Below are 14,964 nucleotides of genomic sequence, written 5' to 3'. Positions count from 1 at the left end.
TCCACATCTGCAAATACAAAGACCATAAGCATCAGCTTGCAGCAAAATGCATGCAAAAATCCATCTACACACCTAGGTTATCAAATTTAAAAAATAAAAAGAATCAAAGTCAGCTACAATTATGTATTTATATTTAGGTCCTCGTTATACAAACTCATGAACGTTCCATACTGCTAAAATAGAGAAAATATGCTTCAGCAGCACGGGCAAGAAGGGAAAGACTGCTTGGGAGAGAAATACCGCATACCAAAAATGCATAGGTAAGTCTCCTAGGATAAGCAAATACAAAGTAAGAAATAAACAGCAACTATAATTTCTTCTTTCTCTAAGATTTCATATTTTTCTTCATTTTAGAAATTTAAAAAACAGATAAACGCAAGAAAAAGTTAAAATCTACAATGAGCTTATTACCTAGAGATGTCATCATGCACGTTATGTTGTTTGTCCTTCCATTTTTTCCCATTTCTAATTATATTTATAAACAGAACCACCTAATATTCTCACCATCCAGATACTTGACTCGTACACTGATACCATAAGTTAACTGTATCATTAATATGAAGTTACTGTAAGTAACAATGTCCCCACTACATGAACAAGATACACTCAAAGATGCCTGCACTCTGACAACAGATAGAAAATGAACGGACCTGGTGAAACACTGCACAAACTAACGCTGACGTTGCCTTAGGAAATGATTCAATCTTGAATGTTATTAATTATGACTTAGATAAATGAAATTTCCACGAAAAACTGCAAAGTCACTCATAATGACATTTACATGTATTTCTTATTTGATAGCATCTCACAAAGAACTATATGAAAAGCAAAAATAAAGTTAGAAGATGAACAGGGTGAAAAAAGGGTACAACACACTCATTCTTGTTATCATTTTAGTGATGACCCTGTACCACCAAAATGTTGGTTGTTATTTTCTGATGATATAAAAGAACTCAAACCTATTCTTTTCATTGATGGAAAAAAAATCTGGAAGAACTCTTCAATTGGGGCCACACCAAGAGATAACACAAGGGTTAGTATTGTGATGTGCTAGAAGTGCCATTTCTAAAAAATTGAATGTTTTCCTGATTTTTTTTTTCCTCCTTAAAGAATCATCTTAGAGAGGCAAAAAAAAAAAAAAAAAAAAAAAAAATCCTTGTGAGGCAAGAACTTGGGGTACTTGTGTGGGGCAGCAGTTGCTAGCCAGTCTGTTCTAGAAGACTCGAACGATTTTATCTTTAGGGAATGTATTTAGGGACGCTTTTGTCCTCATTGATCCATTCCAGGTTTCATTTGATTTTAGCCTCCTTTTTTCAGCTGTGAAGTTCTATATCGCTAATAAAAGAGGCTAAAATTGTTTAACCATGTTTCTTCATTTACGTTAATGGAGTTTTTGGGGTTCATGGAGTTAATAAACAAAAGTGGTTAAAGGGATTTGAATTATTTACTCTGGAGAAGAGAAAAATGGAAGCATTTCCTACGGTCTTCAATTATATTAACTTTCAGTATAGGATGAGACAGTAATTATTAGACTTTGCCCAGCTATGCTTTATCCTGCACAGCATCTAATATACTACAGAGGTTTAATAGGCACAAATATCAAGGACCGTAAAAGGATATGACATATATTCATCTTAGACTGACACAGAGACATCTGACAGATGCTATGTCACTGTCTACTTGCACATAGTGCTTAGCAAGCCTGTAGTGTGCAAGCACAATTATCTGCTTCCTTAGAAAGATGTAGACAGCAGCAGTTCCAAACGAGAAAGAGATTTTTTTAATAAGCACTCAAAGTCACAATACATTAAAATTAATGTATGATTATGCTTAATAATAATGATATTGAGTGGGAAGGACTGATTAGAGGTACATTCTATTATACAGGAGATGGAAAATACATCAAGATTAGCTTGTAGAAGAAAAGGAAATAAGTTGATTAATTCTGGAGAAACTGTACAGGTCAGTACTTAAGAACAAATCTTACTTAGGAGAGGTGAAGAAAAAAGAAAACACAGTCAGAATTGTAAAATGAGAGGTCTAATTCTAAGCTCAGAGTAAGGGTCACAAAGTGAAAGGTAGATTGAATGGATTGGGCGAAGATGCACTATGTGTATCCATTCTTGCTTGCCTGGGTTAGCAAGAATAGGACCTCTATAAGCCAGAACCTTCCATTCTATCTCTTTAGAGAAAGGTGTGAAGACAGGTTTGGGAGGGCTTTGTGACATAAAGAATGACATCAGAAAGGGCAGGGATAGGGCTCATATAAAGAACAGTATTAGTGTTGGCCTATAAGTATAAGAGAGCTTCCAGGTAGTGCTGACTTTTGCTTTTCCTGCTTTAAGTAGTGGCATATCCACAGTGTATTGCCTGGCACCGTATTGATACTTAAAAGGAATCACCAGAAATTAGAAATACTGAACTGAGGAAAGCTAGATGTTCCTTTTCCTGATGTCCTGTCTAAGGAAAACATCCTATCCCTGCCATTACCTCAGGCACACTATAAATAAGCTAAGCAAATAATTGTGGTAACTGACTCTTCTGGAAGAAACAGTTCTAGATGATATTATGTTAGGTTTTGAAACCTAATTGTATATCAGTATCTGGGTAGATTTCAAAAAAAAATTCAAATGCTTGGCTCACCCTAGATCTACCGAACAAAATCTTTGAGAACGGGGATTAGGAATTTATTATTTTAACTAGCTTCTCATGTACTTCTTAATAGCCTGCACAGAGCTAGACCACAGGAGCTTCTTGGACCAATAATAAATTCCTTCAGCCCAATTGTAGAAATACAATTATAACATTAGAGAAAAGTCATTTTTTTAAAAATAAGTCATCATTTTTCAATTTTTCAATAAACTACATTTGGAATGTAAATAACTATCTCTGAATGGATGGTGGATGAATGAATGAATATATGAATGAATGCTCAAGGTAACACTTCATTTTATCACACCATCAATTGATCTTAACATATAGCAAATCTATTTAACAAATATTTATTGAGTATTTACTATGGGTAAAGTATTGTAGGGGCATGACTTTGAAAAGGCTGTGTATAAATGGAATTTTTCCAGGATGTTTTTTAATATTCCATTGACTTACATGATAATCCAACATTATCTTAGCTCTGATTGAATTTCAAGTGACTTTTTAACATTGAAACACAGCTTTCAGATTTCCTATCTCTCTCTCTTTTTTAACAGAAAATAATCACTATTTAAATACTAAATTGTAAAAAAAAGATATGTTTTCTACTGAAAAAATTCTTTGTTGAATCTCTTAAAAAACTGAACTCTTTAGTATTTAAGAATTCTCTGCTTTTACTCCCATTTATTTTACAAATTCATTGTTTTAGAATAGGTTTTCTTATAGTAGATTCTTAGTGCTCTTGAGCTGTGTGTGCTCTGAGAAAGACCTGTACTACATCAAATGAAGAAGCAGCTCTTGGTTTCAAAATTAGTTAACAGGCAAATGATAATTTTAACAGCTTGCAACTCCCTGGGCAATCAAAGCTAAAGTTGTTAATGATTAAGAAATCAAAGAAACTCTAATACTTTAATAGCTGAGCGTATGCATGAAACCTGTCACTAACACAGAAACTTGGAAAATTATTAGGAATCTTCCCCCATGGGGTTAGTCATAGCTGTTATTTAGAACTTGGACAGCTGTAACTCTACTGTAAAATAATATCTAATTCTGTCAATAATCTCACACATAAAGACACTGAAGGAGTCCAATGGAAGGCAAAGAATGGTATATAGTTACCATCACATTCAACTAACAGTAGCAGGTGGAAGGATTTTCAACAGACTAAATGAAACATTTGTAAAACTACCTTTGAATCAGGTGAAAAATGCACATGAAAGATGCAAAATCTGAGCTGTATAGGCATTTAGAGTCATTATTATGTTTATAAGTCTAGAAGGTACACAATCATTTGATTTACATGATAATCGGGACAAAAGGTTAAAATTTTCTACTGGAATCTTGAGATTCTCTTTGGAAAAATTGTCCCAGAAAAGTTTTAGATGATTTGAGGTCTGAAATGAACTAAATGATATAAACATGAACAGATCAGAAGAAAATAATGTTGAGTGCCATCTTTTCAGAATAGTAATGAACTCCTTGATGTCATACTGAATACTTCTATATCTAAACAACTTCTAACATCAACCCTGCTGGTTAATGATAGTTATTACATCTCTTCAATCCTTGTTGGTGGCTCTCATAGTATTTGTCTTGTCATTAGCTCTACATCTATAATTGGGAAAGGATAGGAGGAAAAATTAAATTCAAATGGGGGTATTTGTATCAGTTGCATCAGTTTTAGTAGGAAATGTGGGAGAGGTAGGAAAGGGAAGAGGCTGAAGCTGCTGGCTGAAATAGAAGTCTATGGATCATTCATTCATTTCACAAATGACAATGTGCTTACTGCTCTCCTAGGTGTTGAAAGAGGCAAATAAGATTCCCTTATCTCATGAATTTCTTCATTGAGTTCTCCTAGCGTAGGTAATTTAGGGTCAACTGTATAGAACTGATATATTCTTGCTACAAATATGTATGACACCTTTAGGATACTTCTTTTGTCTACAGCTGGTCCTTTCTGTTAAACTGATCCTACAGGAATGTTCTCACTCTTCCTTTATTTGGAGAATGACAACCTGACTCCACCTGATGTCAAGACAGCAACAAAAACGAAAAAGGGCATCTGAAGCTCTATCTAGGAAAAAATAAATTAGCTTCTTGCATACAGTAAAATTAAATGAGCCTCAGTTTCCGTATCAGTAGATAACGATATAATTGCCAAATGAGATCTTGCACATAAAGTGCTTATTGGTGAACAATTTACAAGTTCAATAAATATTCATCAGAAGGATAAGTGGGAACTGTTAGTAGTAACAAACTTTACATGAATGACTATACTTAATAATTACTGAATGTGATTATTTATGATTCTCCCATCTTCAATGGAAAATACATTTACAGCAAGGACTTGCTGCAGTGGCAGTGAACATTAAATACCTCAGTGCCAAGATTCCTTGTCTGTCTCCTAAAAGCCAAATGCAGATACATGATCATCCTCTCACTAAAGACTCCTGCCCTCCTGCCACCCTCAGCTGCCTCAGAGCAATTTACCAGCCCTAGATGCTTATCTCTGTAATGACCCCAGGGAATTTATGGCCAGGAGAGGAATTGTAAACTACTAACATCAATCACAGGCCTGGAAACCACAGGCCTGGAGGTACAAAGAAATGGAAGCCCAACTTGCCCAATTGCCAGGCTTCATTCTTCTCCAAAACAGCCTTATTCTTAAAGAAATATTTTCTAAAGAAATATTTCCTCTAGTGCATATAGTATAATAATGATAATAATTATTATTTTATCCTATCACTTGGATATTTCCGGTTATAAAGCCCTTTATATACTTTTTTCCACTTGAACTTCAAAAAAATCTTTGAGGTAGTCTATTATTATTTCCATTTTGCAGATGAAGAAACTGAGGTTCAGTGAAGTTCAGTCACACACACTGAAGTGCCAAAGCAGCCTGTATTCAAATCCCTATTTCCCACCTTTAAATATAAGGTTCATTCCACTAATCTATGAAACTATATAAAGAAAGGTCTTCAAATGACAAAGGTTCTTGTCCTCACTCCTTAGGAACACGCATGCTTTCACATCTGTCTACAGCCAACTAGCCTTGCTGTCCCATCTTTCCAATGGCCTCTATTTTCCTCTCCTCAGTGCCACAAAGGTTTCTTCTTTCACAGAATCCAACTCCTATGAAAAGACCATTCACAGAGGCAGAAAGTGGCACATTTCCTCACTTATTTAGGATATACTCAAGTGTGATTCTCCCCTTAAATTTTATTACATGTGCACGTTTCTCTTTGGGTTATATTACCTCTTCAAGGACGGAATTCTTATAAGAACAAAGACAAGAGGACTGGTTTCTTGTCCTGGTTCCTGTATTATCGTGGATACATTATCTATCCTTTATGGACTTCGGTTTTCTCATCAAGAGGATGAGGTGCGCTAGGTGACCTCCCCCTTTCAGCTCTAACTTCTATGACTCTGTGAATTCTCTTTTAGTTGTGATGGACATATTCTATATGCAACCATTGATTGTTATGTATTTGTTGAAGGAATGATATATGCAGTTTAATACTTTGAGAATGGCTACTGGGATCAAACACAGCCAAGCACATTGTCAAACACACTTGGCTCTATTCCACCACTTTTGCTACTAGGATTTGGAAGAATAGCTGACATACATGTGCCAACACTCTCTGAGTGCTTCTTTTAAATATTAGAAATAAACTGCTGCAAACATTTTTAACTTAGTTTGTAAAGCTGAAAATTACTCATCTCCTTTTTGCGCTATAATAACCTAATTTATTTATTGTCTAAATTAGGGTAAGCAAGTTAGTCTATAAGTGAATTTCCTTGAAAACTGAAACTACCTCATTTAAGTGCAGAAGTTATTTTCACATGAAATATTTTCAACAGAAGGTATTAAAAGAAACCAACTATTACACATTCTCCTGTTTCCTTAACCAGGGCAGTTAACCTCTTCTTGATTACCTATAATGTCATCAACATGCCAAACAGTTATTACACTGTGTTAGACTAGATTTTAGCCACTATAGTGATACTTAAAGGGCCTGCTGGAATGCCTAGGTCTATGTGTCCTTCCACTGAACGTATACAGACTGCTGAATCGAAGACCCTAGTCTACTTAATTTCCTCCTGCCAGCTGTTATATCTCATGATTGCCTATGAATCAAGTGGGCTCTAATCTGCTCCTTTATTTTAGGTAAATGACTTGAGGATGGCTTCATCTTTTCAATTAAGCTAAACTAAGGGCTCTGTGACATCTGTTTTACAGTCAGAAGCTGTTTCCATTTATTTCCAGACTCATGGTTATGTTCCCATATGGTGGTGTTGCTGGGAATCTGATTTGTAGATAAGGGGAAATTTCCTCTACTACCCTATCAAAGCTTCAAATGAGATATTGTATGTAAAGGAGCTCTAAAAATTATAAAGCTATGCAAAACAATAACCATCATTAATGCTACAACTACAATGATTCCAAACTTATCAAAAAAAATGTACAAATTTTTATTTGATAAAATAATCACTGCATATAATTGAATTTTCTTACTATAGGAACAGGTGAAGCATGTACATTTATACTATGGAAGAGGTGCACATATAGATGTATACAAAAAACCTTGAGGCATTTAAACAATTTGAATATTTCAAAATATTAAATACTAGTCTAAAATATTTTAAACCTTTCAAATGTCACTTGTACTTTAACAGGAGAATGGCAGGCTCTTCTTATGTGAAATTTAATATATTCAGTAGAATCATTTGAGTTTTGGAATCACCTTATTTTATAAGCCATAAAACAAACAGTACAATGAGTCCCTTTTTCATTGTTTTCAACAAATACTCTTAACCCTTGAATCCAGACTCAGGAAGAGACACTTTTCCTCTCCTGTCCAAGTGTTTCCTCTAAATGCGGTAACTGGCTTCACTTAAGGCCTATCAATGTTGCCAGTGATATAATCCTTCAAAGATACAACAGAAACCTCCCTCTGTCCTAATCCCAGTGAGGGGTTGGTGAAGTTGATAACACTAACAATGCAAGCAGTTATCCAAGACACCATTCCAAGAGCAACTGTCCATGATCCAAAATTGTACCATTAAAAAACAACAACAACAAATTAAAGGAAGTTTCAGTACTTTGGTTCTCTAACATTCTTATTTCATAAGAAAGCAAACATTATAAGAAACTAAAGTCGGTACAATTTATGAATATTACTGAGAATTTTCTATCACTTTTTAAATACAACCATATTATGTCTAATTCTAAAAGCAATAATACTTATATTGCAGGGTTTTCATGGCTCATCAATCTTTATAGCCCTGAAATTTGTTTCATAAGGAGACCTTTGTAATTCCTTGGTCTTGCTTACCTAACCCAGGCTTTGTATAAAGAATGTCTCTTGAAGGTTTCCATTTCCATGAAAACTTGCTAGGATTCTTTGCAGTGAAATCACTGGACGAAGTAAGTTTCAGCTGTCTTGAGTGCAACTTACCAAGGTATTGTTCATATTTAAGTTTGAGTATATATTATTTTTGAATTAATCTTTTTTTTCTTTATTGCACCAACATCTCCAATGTGTAGTACTGCTATGCATGAGCGCAGAGACCACACCAGAAAGTAAAAGCTATGGTATTGCCACTAACAGGTGGAAACAAGAATGGTAACTCATGACAACAACAGTTTATTTCAATTCACACAAACTCTGTCTCCAACTATACAAGGGACTGTCTTATGGCTTTTTTTCCCCAGAGCCCTTCTTAGTATATTTCACTGACTATACCTCAAAAAACAGGAATCAGCAATTTAAAAAATAAGTTTGAGAAAACATAATAATTTATATAATAGCCAATCTTGAACTGACTCTTCAGTCTTGAATACTCTCACTAGAAATTATGACTGTGTTAAAGCCACTTAACAAGTGTCTTTATTTCCAGTCTCTTCCCACTAAATATGTCTTGCCCCAAATCAAAAAGTAATCTCTCTAGAAAAAATGTGAAAGTGTCATTGTTTTGCTTGGAAGCAAGTCTTTGAAGACTTGCACAGTATCTAAGCACAAAAAACACACTCATTAGCTTCATATACAACCAAATCCCTTCATCTATGATCCAAACTACTTTTAAAATCTCATCTCCCATTAAAGTACCCAATCTTCTTCTCAATTCTTCTCCTGCAATATCAACCTCACCAGATCAGAGTGCATTCACCAAAGACGTCATGGACCCTCTCGGTGGTGATTTTGTTTACATTCCCTCTGCCTGAATGTTCCTCTCTTTTTCTGATCCCTCTAATTCCCTACTCAAATAGCACTTTCTCTGTGAAACTTCCCAATCCTCCCTCTCCCAGACTTTGCTGAAATAGTTCAGCAAAGTAGAGACTCAATTGGTGCTTGCTGACTAAACAGATAAAGGACTACTGTGTGATATACTTTTTTCTCCAGCAGCTACTTGGAACTAAGGCTTCTGATTAAGCTAGTATGATGTGCAGGAGATCTCACCACAGTGACTCACCATCCCAGATCAATGGCTTAGGGAGACTGATCAATGGATTAGGCCAACTGCACCAGGTGCAGTCCTCCTTTCTCCTACCGAATTTTGCATGTTCAATTGAAAAGAAAAACTGTAGCTACTGTCATGGTTGAGCTATACTGGTAAAGAGGGAAAGATTTTTCACTTTACTCCAAACTGTGATATAAGTCACATGAGACAGAAGGCCCTTGGCTATGTAGCAGCATTATGGGCTTGTACAAATCATTTAACCTCTCTGGGATTTATCTGAAAAAACAGGGGTCTTCATGCTTTGACTGCCACAAGGCTGAGGGGCCAGACTAGACTGATGTATTTTTCAATTCTAAGATCTATGATTCTATTCATCCATCCATTCATCCATCCATCCATCCATTCATGAATGCTTAAGATCTCTTATAGCTCTAATATCTACAATTATACATCTAGGAAAGTTGGAGTCAAAGAAAATGTAAGATGTCCCAAACATTCTGCAAGAATTTACACTGTCAAAAAGAATGACCTGCAGGATATGCAGATTAACAAGTAAGAAGCTCATGAATACTGACAAGTTTCTCCAGATGCTCCTTACAGTTTGTGTTTAGTTTCCTTATCTGAATAGTTTGGGATGTCACATTTACTTAAAGGCGACAAACACGCTGTCTGATAAGTAATTGTGAAAGATTTGGAAAATAGAATGAAATTCTAAATCATATTTGAGAACTGTCTGTAGTGAAAGCATACCAGCAATAGTGACATTCTTGCACACTTAGGTAATTGTTCTGCTTGTTCAGAAAAAAGGAGATAAAACATCTAAAGAAATACATAGCTTTGACACGTCAATGATAATTCCAGAGTCTACCTTTGTTTCTGTTGCATGGGTTGTTGTCTCATAGCCATATACTGCATGTCTTCTTGCAGACGATTAAGAGGGGAATCTGGCTTGACACGAATCCCATAGTAATGGTACTTGGAGTTTCCTCTTCATAAAAGAACAATAAACAGAGACACAAAAAGTCAGTCAAGTCAATATTAATCATACAGAATGTCCATTTAATTTCATATTTGGAAAAATTAGATAAAGGCAAAATATTAATGTTATATATTTATGATTTACCTGTTCTGGACACCTGTATATTTTTATGGTGGCTACATGTGAAGAATCAAAATAAGATTCTGAATCAATCAATTCAAGGCCCTAAGAAAAATCTTTCCTTATAAACTTTTGCTTAAATATTAGTCAGAATCCATTTGCTCGATTTAAGTTACATTTTATTTTCAACTTTATATTTTAACTACAATTTAGAAGATTAGATTAACAGGATATTCATTAACAGGATAAAGGGTTGCACACTAACTAGGAATTTATTATCAAATGGTTATGCAGAACAAAGAGAAAAAAATCATAATTCTACTGTCTTGGAGAAGTCCTGTATTTTTCTAATTCTATTACTGCAGGGATGATTAAGATAACTTCATTGATACAAGATGTTGTGAAGTCTATTATTTAATATTTTGAAACCTAAAAAAGAAGCAGGCATTTAATCTATTGATTTCAAAGCATATTTTATTAGTCTCTGTTTTTGTGGATTCGTATCAGTTTTTCAAGCTGAATAAGATGTGTCACAGCAGACATGGGGAAATTTCTCAGTGAAAATGGCAAATTTCCATCTAGATAAAAAATGTCACAACTTCCTCATGTTCATGAGAAAGACCATATTTGTTATTAGAAATGACAAAGTTTTACTCTGAATGAAATTTGCAAATTCTTGCAAAAATAACATTTTAAACATGTAAATTTTTGCAAAGAGAAAATAGTAGTTTTTCTCAAGTCTATATATAGCAAGACATCAGTGTTCTTTCCAACTTTTTCTTTCATTTACAAGAAGAAATGCAAGTAGAGTGTGGATTCAATATTTTATACAAAAATAAAACAGAATTTTACTTCCAAGGTTGAAGAACACACGTTAGATGAATCCTATATATTTGAAAAGACATTAAAATCTATTATATAAATAATATTGCTAGTTTAAAAAACATAGGGCATTTGAATACCTACATAGTTTCAGCAAAATAAACCAGTATGAAAACTTAATGCCTTCCACTTGCAGACATCAGATCTTGCCTCCAAGATCCACTGTAGAATACAGCAAAAAACAAAAACAAAAAATACCAGAAACTGTTCCCATACAAACTGGAGAACAGGAGGGAGTAGCCAATGACAAAGATACAAAGTAAAATCACATCTCTCTTGTGAGACCCCAAAATACACAAAGTACCTAGTTTCTCTCCAGTTTCCTATACATTGGAATCTTGGATGGGTTGGAGGAGAGGTGGTTCTTTCTATTCCACTGAAGATGGTTGGGGGAAATCAGTGTGTTCCATGGTCTTCTTTGTTTAAACTTAATTTGGAGATGGGATGTAACAAAAGCTACCTTTTGATTTACCTTTGTTTAGAAACGTGGTGATATTACTTATCTTTTACTTAGCTCCAGAAACTTGAGCAGAAGTTTGGTTCTGGTTTTAATGAATTCACCAGATAATCTTATCGATGGATAAATAACAGTTTATGGTTTACTTAAAAAAAAAAAAAATCTGAGTTGGTTTGCCTCATGATTTATACTGATTTTCTTTCTGTTCCCTGGGTGAGGAGTAGAATGAATGCTAAAACAGTTTGCATGGTAGAAAGAACCTCTGGCACTTCACCCCTATCATTGTCAGTTTTTCTACATTAGAGTTCTGCTAGCTTCATAACACAGCATTTATTAAAACTTTCTCCCTAGGATTTCTTTTCTCCTTATTCTTCTAGGCTTTGTTTTCCATCTCTAATTACAAGACTACATACAATTTTAAAAGGAACAGGATACACAATTGCTACATAGTGAGAGGGGGAAGTAAAGAACATCTGAAAGAAAAAGCTGCAATGTTGCAATATGTACTTATAGAGCATAGAGTATGGATTCTACTCATTCACAAACCCAAACAACCCCAGTTTTGTCCATTTCTATTTTAAAGATGTGTTTCGAGGTTTGAATGGAGCCTCAAAATAGGATCCATTGAAATCCCTTTCAGTAACAAAACGGGCACAACAATACAGCTATTACAATGCTGAATAAAGCCCAGAGATTCAAAATATTGGCACAGTATGCATAACTACTGAGCCATCAGCTAGGATATAGTAGGTTAGGTCCCCAGATAATGATTTTCCTGGTTCTGGGGAAAGAAATACTAGCGAAACAAGGTTTTTCCAAGGAACTGGAAGCTAGTTTCTTTACTCCAAATAAACAATCATATTCTTCAGTTTAAAATATACTATCCTTTGAAGTACAGATAGAAGAAAATACATTTATGAGAGAACCGAACCTCCAGCAATGTGAAAGCTGTACAATCACTTAATATTCACACTTTGACTACATATAGACCTTGTAAATATCATAAAATGGCCACACTCCTTTTTTTTGTATAAATTTATAGTGAAGTCAATTACTGAGGCTGTTTATTTTATTAAGAATATTTAAAAAGCTTTACTAGAATACTATGAGACTGTGACTTATAACTCATTAAAGGTATATCATCTGTCATATACAGTATAGGATCTTTATTTTTATACTTCTAAATATGGATTTTATAAGATTTAGGAAATCAAAAACATCCATATCATTCTGCTCAGCTATTCAAAATATTTGTTATGATAACTTGTAAAAATTATAGAAAGGCAAAAATGAAGCTCTATAGTTCTAAGTATTATTTTCAGCATATTTTGATTAGTAAAAACACTCATATCTATTTACAAAGGAAGGGAACAGAGAAAGTAAGTCTTCTTCACATGACTAGTTTCTCTGCAATGGAACTATACTATATTTTTACTTCCATAGATGCATGGCTTCACAATCAAGAGTTTTAAAAAGGCCAATAAGAAGTTAAAAAGGACCAGGTCATTAACTGAGAGCTTCAAACACCTCAAATCTGCAAGTTCACTAAATTATTTTTAATTGGTCTCCAGAAATGAAATGAAAAACTCAGCTTTAATTTTTACTCTATTCAAATAGAGGAGCTTTTTATAAAGACATTTCAATGTAATTTTGCAAGTCAAGAGATACACAGTTTTCCACTTAACTTTGTCACTTTACTCATCATCTTTAGTACAGTTATTCTTCAAAAGAGAAGATAGTGATATATACTAATCTTTAAAGTATCATATATAAATCTTCCATTAATAGCTTGGTCTGCTCATTTCTATGTGATCTGAGAATCAGTTTTTCTCAAAGCTTTGTTTACTCTGTTGATGTTTAGTAGGACAATGCATCATACTGGAATGGCAGTTTTCAGTGAATAAGACCTTTCCTTTTCCTGGGGGATTTTATAAACTGAGCTAATTCTTTAGTTTTTCTTTATATGTTATCTGTAATTGAGTACGTTTGCCCAAACAATATACTGAACTATATTGTTTAAAGCTATAGTTTAAAAAAGAGAGATTAGTTTATGATATTATTTTTAGTACTAACCTGGTTCCCAATCTCCTGGTTCGTAGCCCCATAAAAATTGACCTTATAAGTTTTCCAAAAGAAGCAGCATTGACTGGGTCCAGTTTGTGTTCCTGACAGTGTCGTAGGTAGTGGTTGTAAAGAGTGCTTCTGGGAAGGCTCACTCCTTCTGCTGTCTCGTAATTGTCCAACAGCCACTGGAGCTAGTATAAACAAGACAGGGTAAACACAGAGAAACCAAATCATTCACCAAAATGTCTCTAAGACACTGCAACTGTAATACACAGAAACACTCAGAAGATCTTCCTCAAGCCATGTAATAGGTAAACTGTTGTAATTCAGAGGACTGTGTAATCTGACTTTGAAAACTCTCAGAAGTGTAAATAGCTGACCGTCATTTATTGACCTCAGCCCATGTCCATTCCTTCAAACATTCAAGCACATATAAAGACATACTAATTTTCCTTGTATTGATTGCTATTTTGGAGACAAATACCTTTTCAAGGAACTCAAATAATCCCATTAACTGGTTATAAATATAATTTATAATTGTACAGAAAAAAAACATGTTACCAAGTCTGGCAGCGTGGCACATAATATGTCTTTAGTGTTGGTTTGTTACAACACATGAACAGCAGGCTGCCTTGTATAATTATTTACACTAAGGTTCTATTCATTTTTATAGAATTCTAATTTATTTATCCAATTTACTTATACAAGATAATACAATAATGGTATTATCCACTGGGACAAATTCTACAAGCAGTAAGGAAAAATTTCAGTCTTTTCTTCCCCAGAAAGAAAGAAACTCCCTAGAGACTGGTTTAAAACAATATGTGTAATGAAAAGGAATAATTTACTACAATCATTTGAGTTTTTCTACCTCAAAGCTATGTTTTTTCATAATTTTGGAAGACATACTACAATGGTAGTTGGTAAAGCAATGTTTTCTCAATCTATAGTTCATATTTTAAAGTTTTATGTTGTCCCGTCTGAATTTTTAAAAAATAATCTGTAAAGTACATAATGTGCAGGAAATTTTTAGAAAAATTTTTAGAAAAATCTAATTTATGTATATAGTACTGAGTTTCAACATTAGAAAAATCAAATTATCAATCTGTTCATTATTTATTTATAAAAGGAGAACTGAAATAGGTTTAAATGACTTTCTTAAGGCCATACATACACCGTCTCAGTGCTTGATCTGGTTTCCAACACACTTTCCTGATTATTTGCATACCAGTTATTATTTCTACAAAAGCAGCATATATGTCACATTGCTTGTCTCAACCAAATTTCCATGCCATATATAGAAGGTGTGATAAAAAGGTGATATTCTACATGCAATTTAAGTTAAATG

General features: G+C 34.1%; 1 protein-coding gene across 2 annotated transcripts in view; it reads right to left on the bottom strand.

Moving 5' to 3' along the window:
• Positions 1-14,964, bottom strand: part of RFX3 (regulatory factor X3) — a 157,136-nt gene that overhangs the window by 53,202 nt on the left and 88,970 nt on the right. For both annotated transcript variants that reach the window (XM_065878684.1, XM_065878685.1), the window contains exons 5-6: positions 13,626-13,807; positions 9,983-10,102 (exon numbers count right to left, since the gene is read on the bottom strand). In XM_065878684.1, the coding sequence (XP_065734756.1) occupies positions 9,983-10,102; positions 13,626-13,807 (302 nt within the window). The remainder of the gene's footprint in view (positions 1-9,982; positions 10,103-13,625; positions 13,808-14,964) is intronic.

This window comes from Phocoena phocoena, chromosome 6 (genome assembly GCF_963924675.1).
Source record: "Phocoena phocoena chromosome 6, mPhoPho1.1, whole genome shotgun sequence".
Lineage (NCBI taxonomy): Eukaryota > Metazoa > Chordata > Mammalia > Artiodactyla > Phocoenidae > Phocoena > Phocoena phocoena.
The sequence above is the reverse complement of the archived record's forward strand: the minus strand, read 5'-3'. Positions and strand labels throughout refer to the sequence as shown.